The sequence below is a fragment of the Stegodyphus dumicola genome, chromosome 12 (assembly GCF_044657685.1).
Source record: "Stegodyphus dumicola isolate Sdum_Otavi_A_Nest chromosome 12, ASM4465768v1".
Lineage (NCBI taxonomy): Eukaryota > Metazoa > Arthropoda > Arachnida > Araneae > Eresidae > Stegodyphus > Stegodyphus dumicola.
Genome location: NC_140779.1, coordinates 41,851,889 through 41,872,429, shown reverse-complemented (window position 1 = coordinate 41,872,429; position 20,541 = coordinate 41,851,889). Strand labels below are relative to the sequence as shown.

At 29.3% G+C, this 20,541-nt stretch overlaps 1 protein-coding gene across 1 annotated transcript in view; it reads left to right on the top strand.

Moving 5' to 3' along the window:
- Positions 1-16,381, top strand: part of Nup35 (nucleoporin 35) — a 64,355-nt gene extending 47,974 nt beyond the window's left edge. The window contains exons 8-11 of the mRNA XM_035354514.2: positions 401-470; positions 1,338-1,466; positions 2,394-2,552; positions 15,933-16,381. Coding sequence (XP_035210405.2) covers positions 401-470; positions 1,338-1,466; positions 2,394-2,552; positions 15,933-15,995 — 421 coding nt within the window. The 3' untranslated portion in view covers positions 15,996-16,381. The remainder of the gene's footprint in view (positions 1-400; positions 471-1,337; positions 1,467-2,393; positions 2,553-15,932) is intronic.
- The last annotated feature ends 4,160 nt before the right edge of the window (positions 16,382-20,541 follow it).

Genomic DNA, 20,541 nt, shown 5'->3' with positions numbered 1-20,541 from the left:
TTTATGTGTTTTGAGTTTAGTTTGCATCTCAAATAAAGATAAGGTGTTTTTTTTTAAATGATTTTGCCAATTTGTAGCTATATGCATATGCTTTCTTATAAGGTAAAAATAGTCTTATGAATAGTCATTTGAATGTGATTATGTCTAATTATTTGTCATTTTTTGCATGATAATTCATTTTAAAGATATATATTTGTAAGATTTCTTTTTTAATTTTCAATTTTTGTGAAATTTCAAAATATGCATGTATTTGAATACATAATTAATTTTCATCAACATTATATTTGATAAAAAATTATATTTTATTCCAAGTGCATGAATACTGTGTTTAATAATAATCTATTTTGTGTATTTTAAAAAAGATAATTTGCTGTGAACTATCCCCCCCTGTTTTTTACAGATTCCCTTCTGCATCTGCATCTTTCATTCTCCAACAGTTTTCTCAGTATGGGAATATAATAGAACACAAGGTATGATAAAAGTGTTATGTGAAACGTCTTCAGATCCTTTACATTTAAGAAAATGGCCCACCAGCGGCCGAGCGGTAAAGTCGCTGAACACTGGTAGTTTGGTCCGAGGTTCGAATCCCACGAATGGGCTGTCTGCATGAATGTTTTCGTGATTTTCCCCATGTGTAACTTGTATATGAGCCACTTTCCCTTAGAAAGTCCTCCATGAAGGCATCTCTCCCCTTAGGCAGATAGCCCTAGTGTGCTTTGCCATCATTAAATACACCACATTTAAGAAAATGTTGTAGTTTTGAAGAGAAAAATCTGTACGTATTTTGCAATAACATTGATTTTTGAATAAAAGAACAAGTTATATATTTTTTTAAGATATTGAAACATCTTTTTTTTTTTTTTTTTTTTTTTTTTATTGATTTTTTTTCCAGTAGGAAAATTTGGGTCCTGGGAAAATAAAAAACGAATTATGAGAAATAATTATTTCAGGCCTCATGTGCTAGCAGTCCTTTGAAAATGCATACCTACATCACATTTTAAATAATTAAATCTTTAATAGTTTACATGTTAGGGATTTTTAAAATATTTCAAAATTTTAAATAACCCTGCATTTGAAACTGTATACAATTTTGACTTAAATATTAAGAGTAACATCTTATTTAGATAGTGCTTCCATGTTATTGGAAGCGTAAAGTTTTACTTGTGTTATCATTTATCTGATGTCTAAAATTGCTGTGTTATCATCTGTTGCATATGATTAAAATTATTATTATTATTTAAGCGTATAAAAGTTAAATATTTTTACACAAATTATAAGATTTTCCTAATATTTCTTTTGAATATATGAAAGTTTAATAATTATAATTATTTTATTAGATACATCCAACTGGAAACTGGATGCATATACGCTTTCAATCAAAACTTCAAGCTAAAAAGGCACTCAGCAAAAATGGGAAAATTTTTAGTGGTAACATCATGATTGGTGTAAAGGCATGCATAGAAATGGTAATTTGTGTACTCAATATTCTATATGTAATTTCATGAAAATTTCTATTTCTTAGTAATGGTACATTTTTGCTCATAATTATCTCCTAATTTCATTGGGTGGTATCTCAATGAAAGCTAGTTAAATTCTGAGTTTTTTTTTTTTTTTTTTTATGATGCATTTAATCTAAATAGTAATTTTTTATTTTCTCTTAAGTCACCGTATGATCTATCATGAATGTTTCATAAACATTATTTCATTGTCTAAAATTGTATTTATTAACTTCTCATTAATAACTGGCCACATCATCTGAGGCATTACAAGTTAGCAAACAATTTACCTCAAATATACATATGATATTAAAGGTTGATTGGAAATTATGATTTTTAAATTCCCAATCGGTGCTGAACATTTTTTGCGTAAAAAATGTCTTAAATTATGTCAGTCTATGTTTTATATGAACATTTATGAAATAAAATCCTCAACATATTATTTTTTTAGTATTTGCATACAATAATGTTAAAATAGATTAAATTACTAATAAATTAAATTGTAAATTCTCATTTGTGTTTTTCAAGTGCATTAATGTATTAAAATGTAACTAAATGTATAACATGTTTTCCCTCAAATAAATACATATGCATTAATTACTGTCTTTTTGATTCTTCATAGTTTAGCATCTCTGTAACTACATAAAATGTTTTGAGGAAAATGGTAATTCTAACAAGTTTCTTTACACATAGTACAATATGATAACATATGTGTAGTTAGTTCTACACATGGAATGTATGGACTGGATAGAGTTTTAAAATATTAAAAATTTCATATGGGAAACGATATGCTTAAAATTTCATGGTCTGAAATGGAATGTTTTATATTTAATCAAGGCTTTAAGTGTAGTATTTGTGTTATGCAAGTTACTGCATGACTGTTCTCTCTTTCCCTAGGATCTTATAGAATCGTCAAAGGAAAATTCATTAATGGAATCCAGTACTGTAACAGGGCAAGATAGTTTTCAAAGTGATATATTAGAACCTATCAAACCAAGTTTAAAAAATATAAGGCCTTTGACGCAAGCTTATCAAAGTCCTAGTGCCCAAACACAGGTAAAATTCTTATATGTACTAAATAACGAACTAAAAGAAATAGGTTTATATAAATGAAAAGAATTATGCAGGTTAAAAAAAAATTGCTCTACCCCATAAAATTTTTTAATTTGTCTATATTTTTTATTGTATAATTTTGCATTTTTGACAGTGCATACTTCAGCCTAGGTTTTAGACTGATAAGATGCAGATCTGATCAGTTTTTGTATTTATTAGATTATTTTTAAACTTTAAACTTCATATTGTGTCTTTTTCAGTTCAGAATCAGGCTGTTTTGTTTATTTACTTTTGTTACACCAACCCCCTGTGATGCAAAAGATGTAATTTTCATTTTTGATTTTGGCATATTTTACTCTCCTATTTCTTGCATTTTTTTTAAATTCCAAAATGAATATGAGATAAATTTTAAACATATTTTATTTTGGATTATATGTTCGTGTGTGTGGAATAGGAAAAAGATTTCCAAAAAATCTGAAAAATATAAATACTATCTAAACCAGAGGAATTACTGCACATTAGCAGCAAATAAATATGTCATATATTAAATGTTACAATTATAATCTTCCAAAGTATTACAGTATTGCAAAGGGAAATGTTAAGAACCAGTAAAAACAAATTTAGAACTTAAGCAGAAGTAGAAGTCTAAGCCAAATGGCAAAAATATTAGAACAGATTGAATTACTTTTACTCTTGTCAGGGGAATGGACAAAAATAATTCAATTTCCCTTTCTAAATAATTGGTAAGACAGATAGTTTCTGATACTATGCAGTTTTTAAGCTGAAAAACACAAATTATGTACAGTTGCATCATCTCCTACTGTGATCTGAACAACTGAAAGATCTATAACACTATTACTAAATTATGGACATTTTACAGTTTACTGAAACTTAATTTATGATGAATTTAAATAAAAAATTAGTTATTGTCAAATATTTTTGTAACAACTGCAGTTAATTTTTATTTCTTCACTTCATTTTTGTGCTGTTGGCAAAATGATATGGTATTGAATCTGGCTGCATTTCAAATTCATGCTTTATAAATATCTTTAAGATGGGGGTAGCAGATAAACAAAGGTAGAAATCATTTAAAATTCAAAATTTATTTTGAAACTTCTCTGACATATCAAGGAACAGTTAATATGTTTAAACTCATTCCTGGAAAGCAAACTTTTTCCTTCCTTTTATGGAATTTTAAAAGATAACGATTTTTACAATGAATTTTGCAATCCTAGAAAACTTGCTTTTGATTAAAAATTAATGCATTATACCATGTTATAATATTAAGAGCCTATGCTTGCCTATTGTCTGGCTACATGTGCTACACCCACTATTTTAAAAATGCATGTTTTGAATGAGTTTAATCAATTTGTTTGAAAATAAAGTGAGTAGATAGAATCCTGCTGAAAGGTGGGTTTCCTCCCCTACTTGCAAGAAATCTAAAATCACAGAGCAGTCAAACCTTGTACAGCCAAAAGTCGTTAATCCGGACTCGTCAGGACTTCGGCGATTCAGGATTATAGATCATCAGTTTAAATCTGGTAAAATGGCATGCAAAAATTATAAAATTAAAAATATGAAACTGTAATTTATGAAATAAAAAACATTTATGATCTAAAGGGTATCAAAATTTACAAAAAAAAAAAAAAAAAAGCTTAATAATTATTTGTTTACTTTATTAAACATTTCTTTCAATGTAAGTTGTTTAAGTTGCTTCGTTTTATGTGATAATACTTTCTCTTTAATTCTATAAACAGACATAATTTCTTGTTGAGTTACAAAGTTCTGCTGTTCAAGTCCTATAATTGCTGTGTCGAGAATACCAACTAATTTGTCAATCAAAATTTTTCGTTTTCAATAACCTCTGTGTCACTTTCTTCACTATCGGAAGCAAATTATAATGACGAGGAATTTGATTTAAATCATATCAAAGACGGAATACATCGAGATGAAATACTACATTTAGTAAGGAATTATAAGCCAAATAAAATGAAAACATCTAACCTGAAGCTAAGGATAGTGCTGACAGATCAACTTCCAATTCATTGCACGCTGCAACATCCACCCCCCTGCAGAGCAGTGTGAAATTGATAAACAGATTTTGGAATGGTTAGAGAAACAAAGGATATGCCTTTATCCATTTTTTGCAGCAATTCCACTTTTTGTTTAATGGACTTCGAAACATACTTTCGCTTTGTAGATCCTTTATATATTAGTAAATATATATCGGAAATTCTATTTGACATAATCGAAAGTTCAAGCTTACTTTTATAAAATTGTTCTAACAGTCTGCAAAAAATAATAAGCCGGATCCAATTCGAAGATTAAGGAACAACGCAATCTGCAACATTAACTGAATTAGATAATTTTAGCTTAGCTTATACCGTCCGTTATACATTAAACGCGTATGCGTAAACGTATTTTGCGCATGCGCACACGCATATTTGCAGCCGTAAAGGTCTCAGCGCTACACTTGCGCAGAAAGTTTGTAGCTTTGAGGTCCGGATTATGGGTGTCCGAATTAACAACTTTTGACTGTATAACATAAAGATAGAGATGAAAGCTGTGAACAGTGTCAGATTTATGTATAAGCTGCACAAACTATAGCTTAGGGCCCCTTTTTTCTTGGGGCCAGCTCCAAAATTTGTACCACATACCATATAAAAAAAATTGACTTATATCCCTCATAAAGGGCTTAGCATCTCGTCAAATCTAAATCTGGTCCAGGCTGTGAAACGGTTATTCTGATGTTCTGTGTCTTTTTTGGCTACTCTTTGGAAAAAAATGATGGTTTAAATATTTAACAGCATAAAACTAAACTGACCCATAATCTGTTACTTTAGAGTAGGCACTTTAAGGTAATTTTCCTTCACTTGGCTTGCCTCATGTAATCATAGTAACAACAATTGTGTCAGATAATTGGGTCCTAATTATTTTTTTCTCACTTCATTTTCATTTAATGTTTTGCTTTATGAAAAGCATGCGAATAAAGAATGACTTGAACTGTAGCTTCAAATGAGGTAGAGAAAATAAATGCTCTTTGCTAATAATCACGCATGAAATGAAGGAAATTGAAAAGGACCCTAAAAAACTACTTATTTTAAAATATCAGAGTATAGCCATGCTCAGACAGCTTCTGACTGCCACTTTAAACTCAGTTGATAATATCTATGTCCCCAGATAAAGTTGTGTAGCACAGCTAGCCATTTCAATAGCTGCTGGATCCAAATATGACAGTAATAGCTTCAATATGACAATATTATAAAGTTTTCATATGTTTCTGGAATCAGCCATCTTTGCAGTATGTTCAAGTAGATCCTCCCAGTGATGTGTAGGTGTCTGCTGACTAAGAAAAATAAGCACTTTGAACATTTGTTAAACTATATGTAATTACTTAAGTCTATTCTAGTGTATTAAATTCAGTACCAGATGAATAATTTATCTGTAGTGTTTTAAAAGTGTGTCATGGGCTTATGAATAATCCTCTGTAAAGTTCCTGCTTTCAAACATTGTGTATTTTCGTAACTTTTATTTTTTGAATTATTTTATGATCACTAGTTTATTTGAGGAAGTTTCTATTTAATTACACTTATATCTCTACATATAATAAAACAAAGAGTCTGTCTGTGTGTGTCTTTCATCCGCACTGCGCATAAGCTAATAGACCCACGGCTACGAAATTTGGTACATAGGTGCATCTAGACAAGAGCCAGTGCACCTTGAAGGTTTCCTCCCCCCCCCCGAAATTTGAATTTTTTAAATTTTATGTTTTGTGACGAAATTGCGTCATTTTGAGACATAATGGGCTATAGGAAAGCGAGATTTTACTCTACGCCCTCCATTTTCACATCATCATGAAACGTAGGCACTTAGCTATTTTACGAACTTAAAATAAATTTTGTGTTTCAATAAATCGATTAAATATGAATTTATTTAACAAAGGGAGCTTAACACCTTTTCAGCAGGATTTTTTTCTAAAAAAGTTTATTTTTAAAAATGTATAGTTTATTTTTCTTTGATTTTTGGACATGTTAAACTTTCATCCTTGCGACTGCTTTTACAAAAAGAATTTTGGAAAAATGATGATATTTTGTATTTTTAAAAATTTCTTTAAATGAAACTTCCGAGTACACTTCACACATCTCACATCTTTAAAAATGTGATTTTGGCAACAATTTTCCTGTCTTATTGTTGGTGATAGATTTTTGATGAAATAGCATCATTTTGAATAGTTTCATTCTTTTAGAAATATGGGTTTGGCAACAATTTTTCATCGTATTTCTTATGTCACTGTTTTTAAGAGATTGGCATATTTCATTGTCATTTATATATATATATATATATATAATAAATTTTTATTGATTTTTTTTATAAAGTTGTTCTGTAGAGTAAAATTCTGCACGGAATTTTATGTTTTTTGAGTTGCTTTCATGTTATTTTTTGCTTATTTCATCACTGTTTGTAAGATATTGAAAACTTTTGCATGATTTTTTTTCTTCAACGGAAAGTTGGTTAATTTTTTTATTAGTATAATTAATATTTGTATTAAGGGATATAGCTTATTTCATTCTAATTTTTTTCTCTTGAAATTATAAGATAAAATATCATTAATTATACTTTACTTTTCAGAATTTTTTGTTTTTTCTATTCTTTTATGTTTTTTATTGCTCATTTCACTGTTTTTAAGATATTGAAAAGTTTTGAGTGATTTTTTTAGGGAAAGTTTCATTCTTTTAGAAATATGGGTTTGGCAACAATTTTTCATGGTATTTCTTATGTCACTGTTTTTAAAAGATGTGCATATTTCATTCTCATTTATATATATATATATATATATAATGTTGTATGAACTTAAATCCATTTAGTGCGAATACAAGTTATTATTACTTGCGCAATTGCTGCAAAGTTAGTTAATAATAATTTATTTCCTAAACCGTATTGATTAATTGATTATATTATCTCCTAAGTTTAATTAAAGTAGAATTATTTTAAAAGTGTGCATCCATACTGGTAAGTTATATTTTGAAAGATGTTTTGAAGTAATTTGAAAGCAAAATGTTAATAATGTTTTAACGGGGACTGGAGTTAAATCATCATGAAGAATAATATTACAATTGCAAAAGTAAAAATTAAAACATGTAATTATTGTCATTGATCGGAAATTAGTTGACTTTTCAAGGGGAACAAACCAACTCCCGTTCAATGATCAATAATTGATAGAAATACGTAAATATGAAAGTGTTTCGTCTTTACTCGAGTTATAAATTAAAGCCAAACCGGCAATTCTAGTCAGGCCAAATATTTCCGCGAATAGTTGTTACTCAAAGAACTGATTCTCATGAAGCATTTTAGTCAATTCAATTTGGAGTAAAAATCAATTACTGTAGAGAAATCTTGTAAAACTCGAGTAATCGTCCCCGACACTATCATCTTTATGTATTTGAGTACTATATTATTTGTAGAAATTAAACATTGGAAATTGTCATTATGAAATCGAAATCAAAGTAAAGTTGAAATAAACATAGAAGATTATAAAAAAGATAAATAATGCAAACTTTGCAAAAACAAATCAAAGAGAACATAAAAATAATATAAAAATAAAATAGAAAATAATATAAATAAGATCAGTGAATGTACATGAAGATATAAAGGCCAGAAAGGTATTAAGTAACTTACATTCTTTCTAGTGGGGGAGTTGGCAGTGTGTTCTCTTCGTGTCTGACTCAGAAGTGTAGGGTGTCCGAAAATTCTTAGCGGCAGTAGGGGCTTTGAATTATATCAGTCGGCAAGACTTGGGTGAAGAAATTTATGGTAGTGGGTGGGACTTGGAATTCTTGAGGGAAGGGAAAACTTTTCATAAGAAACTCAATATTACTTTCAATGCAAACTACAACGGATTTACTAATCTTTATGCGATTCCCAAATTCCATAAAACACCATTAAAATTTAGATTTATAGCTAATGGAACTAATAATTACAAGAAAAATATAGACTATTATTTTTCAATTCAACTTAATAAAATCTGTAAATTTATTTTCAATGATTGTAACACTAATCATAACTATTGCTGGATCATTCATAATAACACTCCTGTCATTAATACCATTCATACCATTAACATCCAAAACATTAACTGCTATGATTTTGAAAACTTATATACCTCACTTCCTCTAGAAGAAATCTATACCAGTCTACTTGATCTACCAAAACTTTTCCCTAATATACTCAATATCATGACTCTTGACAAATGGAAAACCTACCTAAAATGCACACTTTTTCATAACTACATCAAGTTTCAAAATCAACTTTTTAAACAAGTCAGAGGATTGCCAATGGGCTTACATTCCAGCACCTCGATCTGTAATATCTTTTTATTTGTCAAAGAATTTAACTTCCAAAAAAATCTACAACCACAAGAGTTAAATTACTACAAACACACCTACAGATTTATTGATGACCTTATTACAATTAATAATTTTGGTAAAATTGAAAACTCCGACATTTATCCGAATTGTCTTAAACTTAATAAAACTAATAATTCACAAAATAGCATAGACTTTCTAGATCTTCAAATCATTAACTACAAAAAAATTTTACTTTTTGACAAAACAAGAAACTTCAATTTCAATACTAACAAATTAATAAATTGGAACTCCAACATATCCAAAAAAGTAATTAACAATACTATAATTAATCAAATACAACGAATTAAAACTATATGCACAGATACAATAGATTTACAATGCGAAATTTTGATCCTTATCAAAATTCTCAAAAATAATCTAATTCCCTTTCAATTTATCATGCCTTAAAAGAGCAGGCGTTAAATACTCACTCTAAATCATTTAACTGATAGGGATATGATAATTTATTCCTAAACCTGAGAAGGCGGTATAAGTTGGATGACTGTCAGTTGAAAGATTTGTATATAGTGTAATTACTCAATTGTATATATTGTAAAAAGCTAATTGTCTTCAGACATATACTGTTACTATACTGTTACTAAAAAAATGGGCCTATTTCCTGCCTTTAGACTGTCTACTAGCTCTTGGATAGCGAAAATGCCTTTTTCCTTTCTTAAATTCTTAATCATTGCGACACGACAATTAGCCAGAAATTAATTAATTTCCATTCACTAGTATTTTTAAAAAAATCTTAACAGACGGTCTCTCTCAGATAAGAACTCCACAAAATACATCCCTCAAGAATTCCAAGTCCCACCCACTATTATAAATTTCTTCACCCAAGTCTTGCCGACTGATATAATTCAAAGCCCCTACTGCCGCTAAGAATTTTCGGACACCCTACACTTCTGAGTCAGACACGAAGAGAACACACTGCCAACTCCCCCACTAGAAAGAATGTAAGTTACTTAATACCTTTCTGGCCTTTATATCTTCATGTACATTCACTGATCTTATTTATATTATTTTCTATTTTATTTTTATATTATTTTTATGTTCTCTTTGATTTGTTTTTGCAAAGTTTGCATTATTTATCTTTTTTATAATCTTCTATGTTTATTTCAACTTTACTTTGATTTCGATTTCATAATGACAATTTCCAATGTTTAATTTCTACAAATAATATAGTACTCAAATACATAAAGATGATAGTGTCGGGGACGATTACTGGAGTTTTACAAGATTTCTCTACAGTAATTGATTTTTACTCCAAATTGAATTGACTAAAATGCTTCATGAGAATCAGTTCTTTGAGTAACAACTATTCGCGGAAATATTTGGCCTGACTAGAATTGCCGGTTTGGCTTTAATTTATAACTCGAGTAAAGACGAAACACTTTCATATTTACGTATTTCTATCAATTATTGATCATTGAACGGGAGTTGGTTTGTTCCCCTTGAAAAGTCAACTAATTTCCGATCAATGACAATAATTACATGTTTTAATTTTTACTTTTGCAATTGTAATATTATTCTTCATGATGATTTAACTCCAGTCCCCGTTAAAACATTATTAACATTTTGCTTTCAAATTACTTCAAAACATCTTTCAAAATATAACTTACCAGTATGGATGCACACTTTTAAAATAATTCTACTTTAATTAAACTTAGGAGATAATATAATCAATTAATCAATACGGTTTAGGAAATAAATTATATATATATATATATATATAATACATTTTTATTGATTTTTTTTTATAAAGTTGTTCTGTAGAGTAAAATTCTGCGTGGAATTTTATGTTTTTTGAGTTGCTTTCATGTTATTTTTTGTTTATTTCACTGTTTGTAAGATATTGAAAAGTTTTGCATGATTTTTTTTCTTCAACGGAAAGTTGGTTAATTTTTTATTAGGATAATTAATATTTGTATTAAGGGATACAGCTTATTTCATTGTATTTTTTTTCTCTTGAAAGTATAAGATAAAATATCATTAATTACACTTTGCTTTTCAGTTTTTATTATTATTATTATTATTATTATTATTCTTTTATGTTATTCATTGCTCATTTCAATGTTTTTAAGATATTGAAAAGTTTTGAGTGATTTTTTTAGGAAACAAAGTTCTTAACCTCTTTTATACCATCTGAGTTCTTAAGATTTTGCAAAGAAAAGTTGGTTAATTTATTTATTAATATAATTAATATTTGTATTAAGAGATATTGCTTATTTCATTGTAATTTTGTTATACGTAATAACTTTTTTTTTATGAAGTTCTTCTGCAAAATTCTACGCAGTTTTTAAATTTAATGTTTGGTGTTCCCTTCAGCCATTTTTCCGGTGCATTTAAAAGCCAGACGAAGGCTGGCAGCGAAGCTGCTAGTACAAAATAATATTTGAAAAGGTATAAATTCGTCCTCAAGAAGTCTGCATAATTATATGGGTTAAAGGACTAAACTCATACACAAAAATATCTTTGTCAGTAAATCATTTATCTCACTAAAATGCATTTAATATTGACAACTCAACCATTTCATCACGAAGTGTATTAAATTGAACTGAAAATGTCATTGCATTATCAGTACCTATTGGTCATGTATTTGTACATCTATATCTTCCTTTATAAACTATTTTAAGGTTCGAATCCCACGAACGGGCTGGCTGCATGGGTGTTTTCGTGGTTTTCCCCATGTGTAACGTGTATACGAGCCAGTTTCCCTTAGAAAATCCTCCACAAAGGCATTCCTCCCCTTAGGCAGATAGCCCTAGTGTGCTTTGCCATAATTAAATACACCACCATTTATAAACTATTTTATAAGATAATATAAAAATGAAATCCACATATTATTTCATCTCAGGTTTTGCTTTTTAAAAAAGTAGGAATGTCTTGATATGTTCAATGCACGAAGTGACTTTTAAACACTGAGCAAATGCACTTTGTTATGCAAAAGAAGATCTTACTTCCTCTAATAATCCAGAAAGCTGTGAGAATGTCTTTTTTCTATTATTTGGTTTACTATCTTTGTGACTAAATTCATCACACATACAATCTCTTTTGGAAGCATCTGTTCGCAAAATGCTTCCTGGTGAATCGCGCAATAAAACAAAACCTTTGATTTTACCCTTCATACTTAATGCTACATCTATAGCAATAGAAACCAATTTATTTAGGTCAATTTAATTTGTCAAGTATTTCGAAATAACTGTACCTATATCTTTGCCATGAGTTTGACCCTTATGGAACAGTAGTGTTACCAGTTCTTCAGAAAGATGTATTTCAGATACAGACTATGCTACTAGTGTAACTTGTGTTACATCTTTTTTATCGCATGATTCATCACTCACAATAGAAAATTCAGACGAATTCTTTCAAGGCTTTAGTTTGTTTACTTGTTATATTTTTCACCATCTGGACAGTTCTCTTGGAATGGTCTTTGCTGACAATGAAGTGTCGTTAATTTTCTTAATTATGTCATTCTTATTTGAAAAATCTTGAAAAAGGTGATCAGCCTTATTTAAAAAGCATTTTTTTAACATATTCTCTATCAGTGAAGGGTTTTCCATACTTGGCTGTATTCTGAGCAACAGCAAAACTGGCTGCGTTAATAGAAGAGTGCATCCAGCCGCTAAGTAGTGATCTTGATTTTTGCATTCTATAACATAATCCCTTCATTGAGGGATACAAGATTCATATTTTGTTTTAAAAAATGATGCTCAGTGTTTGGCTTTTAGTTATTTGTTAATTTCTCAATCCAAATTAGGCATGTAAGACCCAAACTCTTGTATAAATGCGCATGGACGGAAAAGTCCATTCACTTTTAAATTCACGATGTTCATTTTGAATTTTACATTGCTTTTTCTGTGTTGTCATGGTAGAAAACGTAATTCTTTGGAGTGTGACTGAAAAAAGAAACAGTATCAGTCATTCATGTAACAGTACTTATACCCAAGGCTAATCGTGTTTTTAAAATTATCTTTTACTATTTTATTACATATTAAAATGTATTAGTTGCCAATCATGTCATGTTTCTCTACATATATTTATATGTATATATATTAAGCCTAAAATTAAAAAAAAAAAGAAACTTACCCTCTTAAAACAGTTGATAACATATCACCAAATTTGTTACTTCCGTTTCTGGTATTTTTAGCCGTTGTTGCATACAAAAATTTCATTTAGTTACTGCAATAACAGTTGGTCGAATCTAGCAATCAATAATAAATGTGTCGATTTCGACGAAACGAAGCCATCAGTTCCGATTGTCAGTGGGAGCAAGGTTAACTAAAGTTAGGTTTGCATGTATGTGATCTGTCGTGCATTTTGATGTGTGCGTGAGATTAATAAATTTATTTTGAAGTAGCAATATTGCAGCTAACTTTTCAATGCCATTAAACTGTCAAAAGTCATAAGTATGATTCTACTGAGCCATAGGTTGCTAACCCCAGATAGAGATGAAAACAAAAATATGTCATTCTAGTTTGTAGGCTCTTTGCTTGAATTTTAAAGATAAAGATTTTAAATTAGATAGATGATTAAGAGTAGAATTTATCAATAAGAATTCTAAAGTTTTGAATCAAATCCCTGTAATATATATATATTGTAGATTTGCTCTTATGAATTATTAGTTATGAAACGAAACAGTTAAAAATAAACTAAGTTTATTAATGGATCGTATTTTGACATCACAATACATAAGATTTTAACTGGAGCTTCTGTCAAGATATCTTTTTAGAATATGTTATTCATGGACACACAATACTTGTACCTTTTTCTTTGCTTTCATATTAGCTTTGCCTTTAGACTGGAGTTATTTAAATTTTAATTAGTCTTCCTTTTAATATTGAAACCATCTGTTACTGAATTGTCTCTTTTTCCACCATAGACTAGATCATTTGATATTTTTTTAATTAGTAACTATATTTATTAAATTGTGGTTTTTAAATACAGAGGTTGTAAACATTATTTTTTTTATTACATCATAAATAAATACACCCTATTTGCCTGCATATAAGACGCACTTTTTTCTTTGAAAATAGATCTGAAAAATAGGTTGCATCTTATACATCGATACTTAGTTTTTGATTACTTTCATTTTTGGAAATTTCCTCTATTCAGAGTTATGCGATTTTTTTTTCTAGTTTCCTTGCAAAGTGTGGGAATATTACAGTTATGTAGATTTCAGTGAATGCACATGCACTATCATCGACGATAACAGCTGGGTTCGTTTAAACTTTCCAATTTTTGTGAACAACTTTGAAATGTGTTAATTTCTACTGTTCAGTTTTCTTAAATTTGCTGGCAAGTTATGGCTCAAAAAACAACGTCAGCATTTCTATAACATAGCACACAAGCTACATGTGATTGTGCATGTTAAGAACATGGAAACAGGGCTGCAGAGAGGCATTTCAGGCCTCCAACTGAGAAAAGGATAATAACTTGGCAGAATCAGGAAGAAGATCTAAAAAAAGCAACACAGACTAAACATAACCTATGAAGGTGAACTGCACAATGGCCTGAACCTGTGGCAGAGCTGAATACTTGGATTTTAGACCCAGAAAAGCGGGACTTTCAGTCTGTACAAAAATTATTATTTATCAAGCGATAGCGACTGATAAAGAAATTACCAATTTTACTGGATCAGCATCATGGTGTTCAAGATTAACGAAGAGAAACCAACTATGTATGCGGACTTAAACAAAAATATCCCAAAAGATTCCAGACGAATATGAAGGAAAAATTATTGAACTTCATCGATTTATCAGTAATGCACGAAAATAAGAAAATTTTAAACTTGCCACAAATAGGAAACATGGATGAGGTTCCTCTGACTTTTGATGGGCTCTCAAACAAAACTGTAGTTTCCAAAGGTAGAAAAAGTGTTATTGTTAAAACTTCAGGGCACGAAAAATTCACTACATGCTTGTTTTATCCTGGTGTGCTGATGGAACAAAATTGCTTCCATTGTTGATTTTTAAAAGGAAGACACTATCCAAAGAAAGATTGTCTAAAGGAATGTTTATACATGCTCATGCAAAAGGCTGGATGGATGGAGAAGAAATGAAGATATGGATAGATAAAATTTGGTCGAAGCACCCTGGCGAACTATTGAAGAAACCTGCCCTACTAGTATGGGATCAGTTTCTTTCTCACGGAATAGAATATGTTAAAAATAAACTCAAAGAATTGAAAACTCAGTTAGCTATAATTCCAGAAGGCCTAACTAGTCAGCCTTTAGATGGCCGCATTAATAAACCATTTAAGGAATTTATGAAGAAGTGTTACAGCTGGATAGTCTTCAAATTTTGAGTTACACCATCACGAAGAAACAGCATATAGCATTTCACATCATACAGCGTTTCACAAGTTTGTGAGTGGGTCGGGCCTAAGCTTCATAGGGATGTTGTGAAAATTATTTAAGAAGTGTGGCATTAGTAATGCACTGGATGGTACTGAGGACAGTTTGTTGTATGAGGATTCAGATGCTGATTTAGAAGACGTTTCAAGTGACTCTTCATTTAGCTCTGGAGATGAGTGTCTCGGTTTTGACGAAGAAGATTAAAAGGTGCTCTTCGCCAGATAGATTGGGTATTTGCAGAGAGTATTACTTTATATTTAAAAGACTGTAAATTCAATATAATGATCAGTGATAAAGTTTTATCCTTCGAAAATGTGTATAAAAGATGGGAGGTGTCTTATATGCCAGCAAATATGGTAATTTTTATTCTTAATGTAGAACTTTTTTTTAATGTGAAAATGAATTATTTTATGCATTTATTGCTTTTTTAAACAGTTTTAGTTGAGATGTCATTTTGTTCCTTAAAATTAAGTTAGATCAAATTGTACTGTATAGTTAGACAGTATTCTTGAATTATAATTAAATTAAATGTAATGATAATAATAATTAAATGAAATATAAATAATTCATATGAAATGTAATGATGAGTTGTATTAAAAAGTAATGCACATTTATTTGCAGGCTATAACACCAAAGTCTGAAGGAATAGTGTCAAAAGCATTTCAATATCTATGGAAATTATAGCTGTGCTATACATATTATTTATTCAACAAGGAAAATAAGAATAAATATGTGCTTTGTAAATATTGACTGAATTAATTTTTTTTTAATATTGCAGTTTTATAATATATATTCTCCACCAAAATTTTAAAATAATGCAATGGGTGACTTTCAAAAAAGTCACAAAATTAAGTATTGCATTTTTATATGCATATTATATTATGAGAATATGAAAAAAATATGCATTCTGCCAGTTTTTGCATGAAATTATGAACATTTAACAGATAAACTTTTAAAATGACTAAACAGACTGTTTCATGATTATTATTTATTTAATTTTTTCCTGTTTTCTTATAAAAATATTTTAATTGTAATAATTAATGTGTAGAATAAATGTTTTTTGAACTGTATTCTCTTATGTTATTGAATCTTAAACAGTTTATAATCTTAAACACACACACACACACAAAAAGTAGTTAATGCCATTATACTTCTGCTGGATTTTATAAAATGTATTGCTATTAAATTTATTTAAAAATGTATTTGTAAAACAGAACTCCTCCACTATGATTAAATTATACAGTCAGGACAAACTTGAACATACTTCTAATATCCCACACAGCAGACATCGGCAAACTTTTTTAATAATAAAGCGTATTAGAAATGCAGGACTTCTGCAGGCGCAGTGAGGTAGAGGGCTACAGTAATAATTAAACTGAATATAAAATAACATCAAAAAAAAGAAAAATCTGAAAGGCTTCGGATTTTATATTACGCTCAAAAGGGCATTTAACATTTTCTGTGCTATTTATTAAATATCATCTTCACACTTAAACCATAAAATTCAATTCAACAGCAACATCTTGAAGTAATTTAAAAAGAGTACATCTTTAGAATTTCTGATACACAGTCTCGTACGCTGGAGATAAAAATGTGTGTCCCCCCTCCAAATACAGTGTTGCCATTGCACGCTTTGAATCGTCGAGTTCCTTAATCAAAAACTCATACATGTTGTACAAAATATGTAAAAGATAATAAAACAAATTCCAAATTTGGACTTCTAGATGCCCATATTTAGGTGGAGATGTATGTTATTCAAAATTTGATGGCTCTAGGTACCATTGTTTTATCACAATGTGAGAAACATACATATATTTATGCAGATCCATCATTATTTATTTTCTTTAAATATAACACAGGACAACATATTCGGTGGCAACAATTTGAAAAGTGAAATGCCACAAAATGCCAAATCGAAATTAATAATCGAAATTAATATTCCTTCTGGAGTAAATATAAATAATATATACCGTATTTGATGGCATATAAGACGCACTTTTTTTCCTAAATTTGGTCTCAAAAAAGTTACTGCATCTTATACGTGAAGGACACAGGTTAACTTTCAATACTGAATGCTATTTTTAGCCCGGATAAAGATCTAGACACATATAACTTTTTCTACATCTACATGTGCGTGGCCTTTTAAATAAGGGTGCATCTTATATGCCGTCAAATACGGTAATTGTATCAAACAGTTAATTTATGTTGTCTTTACAACTGAAATAAGTTGTTGACATGCTACAATCGGCTAAAATGAAATTATTTTATTAGTACCAACCACTGCAAAAGCAATGTTATCCTTATCTTTTAATTTCAAAAGAGGAATGTGTACTTCGCTTATACGTTGAAATACAAATTAATGAAAGGACAACTTTATATATATAAGAACAGAGGTTACAATGTAAAGTATAGCACACAATGGTAAAACAGAGTATACGAGAATAATGGTGGCAGAAAATAGTTCATTGTACACACAGATCAGTCAAAAATTGATTAATCTAGTTATGTAATGTTAGATTTCACTGAAATTCAGTTTTTATCATGCATTTAATTGAAAAATTTGTGCAGTTGTTAAAATGGCAAAGATGAAGTAAGAATTTTTATAAAAACTATTCATTACAATTACGAATTTGCTGTCCAAATATCTAGAATTTAGATATTTGAACAGCGGGCACTTTAAAATTGCTTCTCAGGCACCATATTGCAAGCTTCTGCTAATACGGCATTGGTGCACTAATCGTACAGTAAATTTTTCATAAATAAAGCATTTTATCAATTTTAAGTGTATTCAGATGACTAATTAACACCATTTGGCAGGCTTAGGTATTTGGATATTCAAGATAATCTAAAGGTTCTGTTTTGTTGATGTCTTTTCCATTCCAATCTTGGATTGGATTGGATTAATATGTATGAAAAAACAAACAAGTTCACTTATTGCAGAATTCAAGATACAACCACAATTGTGTAAAAGCAATATATTCTGTAATTAATTTCATTCCATTGCTATATAACTGATAGTCAGTGCACAGTAGTGCAATTCATAGCAATTTTATGATGATGTAAAACTTATTGACAAGTTTCTTCTATTCTACTTCATTCCAAATCATTCGATTTGCTTCATGCTAATTTCATGCTTTAAAAATAATTTTTATTTGGAAAGTGAGGTTCGAGACCAATAGCACCCCTGGCACTAATATAAATTAAAAAAGTATTAAAACAATACCTATTATTGCCAGAAAAAGTTATAAATTTTTAAGGAAAGATTAGAAATTTAAGTCATTATCTTTTTATACACAGCAAGTGAAAAGAGAATTTTCATGCACTGGATCATGCAGTTAAATTTTCTGATTTACTCTGACCTTACAATACCTTCCGGATTATTCCAACTGCTGAATTATGCAATATTGCATAATCAGCAAGATATGAGGATTTTGAGGCTGACAAATAGCAATAGGGTGTTCTTTAAAAACTAATTTAGGTTACCTCGTATTTATCAAAAATTCATGTAATATGAACTATCTGCTGGTCATTACTATTCATGATACTTCATACAAGTTCCATACATCCAATACTCTTAAAATATCTTTTTACAAGTCTCTTGTGTATAGAAATGCTATACGTAAAAATATTCACGGCAAACTTTTAGCACAAGCATTTCAGAACAACCATATTCCTGACCCATCCCTATTCTCATCCATGCTAAATCAACAAATACTTTGAAATCAATAAGGTATTTGTTGATGGCTGCTAAGTCATTAAGTACATGAGTTATTTACACAGAAACTCCAACCTACAGCAAAACTTATCAGTAATCATGCGAATGGCATTTTTACAACTTTGAAAATGTGCATGTAAGGCATATTTTTTTTAACTAACCATTAATTGCAATCGATTTAATTACATTTAAAACCCACATATATGAAAAATTAATTTAAAAACACTTTTTATAAATTACATGCATATTTAATATTAAATTTTCATTTTATTCCTCAAGTAGAAATAGCACTAAATCTAATAATATATTAACAAAGCAAATATTTTAAACTACAATCATAAAAGAAATCCAAATCCATTAATCATATATCTTTAAGGAATTTGTCGATTCTCATTTTTATGAGGAAATAAAAAATATTAAATTTAAATACACCAGAATATTACATATAATCATAAATATATAATTTATGAATAAATTGCAAATGCAAAGATTTATACGTACAAAGCTTTGGTTCTGAATTACAGAATTTTGTTTTTTATAACACAATTCTTCATTTGCCTGCATATTTATCTTTTCAATCAAAACTGCTTCAAGAGTTTTCGTACCTAAATTTGGTTGAAATTAAGTCTGATTATATATATAATAGGAAAAGATTCTTTCATAAGCTGCATTTGAATATATTATTAAAGCAACAAGCATTTTATAAATCTAACAAATAAATTTATTAAAAGTTCAACTTCTCTTCCCAATCAATGTGTATAAGGAGCTAATTGTTCCAAATTTATATTTACTGTTATAAACAAAGCATTCTTCAAAAATAATGAATTCAGGTTGATGGTAGGTGATTATATGATAATTTTGTTAATGTTTTGCAGTCTCTTTCCTTCAATCTCTCTTTTCTGGTTGTTTGCCAAAAAATTTATCTGAACATCCCACAATTCCAACATTCTTGTTACACACCCTAAAAGAAAAACCCATCTTGTGCTGCAGTACTTTAAAATTTTGTGAGATTTTTTAATTCTGTGCCCTAATTTGTAGAACATGTTTGAAACTGTCCTTCCATTTTCAAATTTTCTTTAAATGAAAATATGTATCTATTATTAACATCTCTGAACTCAGATGATGATTATATCTGATTAATAAATGATACCACATCTCTAAATTTTCCCAACATATTATTAGTATTGCTTGAAGAAAATAAGTAATTTTTCCATTCTAAACCTTTCCTTATAAAGTATTCATTTATACAATTGAAAATACCTTCTCTCATATTATTCATGCATTCTAAAATAGAAATCAATGAAGTAATTATTCTTCCCTTTTCTTGTAGTAATATGCCATAATCAAAAGGTACAGTTTGTTATCATTGCTTCGATCAGTACTTAAAGCAAATAATGTAAGTACACTCATATTACATTCTCAGCAACAGCACTTTCTGCAAGTATTTTCACTATTGCAGCAACTAAATTTTTTTGCTATGGCAATATTGCATTGGAAACCTGTTTTGAATGGTCT